We start from the raw sequence: 1,274 nt of genomic DNA on the forward strand, positions 1-1,274 counted from the left end.
CATGAGCTTGGCTGGAATTCCAATAAAAATACATAAGATGAGCATGAAAGTAATTAAACTAAGGGGCTGGTATGCAATAAATGCACCGACGGTAGACGTCGCTGCAGCAGAAAAGTCCGCCGTAGACGATGTTTGTACGAAACACTGAACTAAGCCGTCCCCTTTTCTGGAGGTGACGGGTCCTATTCAGGTAAAATAGATTTGCCACAACATTGCTTAAATAGTTTTATCATTAGCAATATGGAAACGGAAAGTACTTTGAAGATCTCTTGTAAATAGGTTAGTGTTTTGTGCCGCGTAGGTCTAAGCCGGAGTTGCCGAAACAAAGTCAAACTGCTTCCAAAGGTAGTGATAATTTTAAAAAATGTTGCTAGCCATGCGATCTTTATTTAGGATGAATTGAAACATCCGTGTAGGGCTCAAAATTATAACATTTGCTCATAGTGGCATATCCGACCTGAGTTTCTCTAACGCTGCCAGGCCGCACAGCGAAGTGTCGCGTACAGTTGAGATACCCACGGGTGCGTCAAATTGTCTACATCTGGCGCAGGATTATTTGCCATTGCGATGTGTCAACTTAGTTGCTTGAATGTGCTAGGCCAGATATTGAGTTGATTTGATACTCGATTTGCTTTGTCAAATATGGCAACTATAGAGGGCCATTTTATACAGTTTTGGACGCGTGGATGTTCTTTGAATTCCACATACTTCGCATTTAGTATGAGGGATTACTTTAATTCCTGGACAAATTACGGAAGTTATTATAACATTTAGCACCGAAACATTTCTGCTGGTAGCTATAGAGCTTAACTATGGAAGGAAGGAGATAATGATGAATTCATTTCTTCATCAATAATCACTGACCACTTGCAAATCCGAGTCTTTAGATCAAACAAAAAGAAAATGTTTCGTTCAGTTCTGGTAAAGAGGTAAGATAATGACGTTTTCAATTGCCTATCTAAGTGTCTTATAGGCTACACTTTCGTCACCTTTGGCAAGTTCCTTCCTCCTGAATTCTTAGACGTCAAGTTAACATCTGATTTGTATTTGAATTACTCCAGCAATTCGACTGTCCTTTAAAAAACATTGCTACATATTTGCAGCTCATATTGTTTAATGCTGGGAATAAAATTTATTCGGATCCAAGCATGTAAAAGGTGTATACCTTACGCTGAAACCATAAAGACGCGGTTGGCGTAGCCTCAAGAAAACTAGCGTTTACTTAATTCTAACTGGGGATATTTTACATAAAATAAAAGCACTTAAATTTTACC

At 38.9% G+C, this 1,274-nt stretch overlaps 1 protein-coding gene across 1 annotated transcript in view; it reads left to right on the forward strand. All coding sequences in view use genetic code 11, as the record gives it.

Annotated features, from left to right (window-relative positions):
• The window catches only part of EGR_10588 (hypothetical protein), a gene marked incomplete at both ends in the record, with an annotated part of 5,582 nt that overhangs the window by 1,227 nt on the left and 3,081 nt on the right, over positions 1-1,274 (forward strand). The window contains 2 exons of the mRNA XM_024499837.1: positions 820-929; positions 1,104-1,150. Coding sequence (XP_024345742.1) covers positions 820-929; positions 1,104-1,150 — 157 coding nt within the window. The remainder of the gene's footprint in view (positions 1-819; positions 930-1,103; positions 1,151-1,274) is intronic.

The sequence above is a fragment of the Echinococcus granulosus genome, assembly GCF_000524195.1.
Source record: "Echinococcus granulosus chromosome Unknown EG_S00238, whole genome shotgun sequence".
NCBI lineage: Eukaryota > Metazoa > Platyhelminthes > Cestoda > Cyclophyllidea > Taeniidae > Echinococcus > Echinococcus granulosus.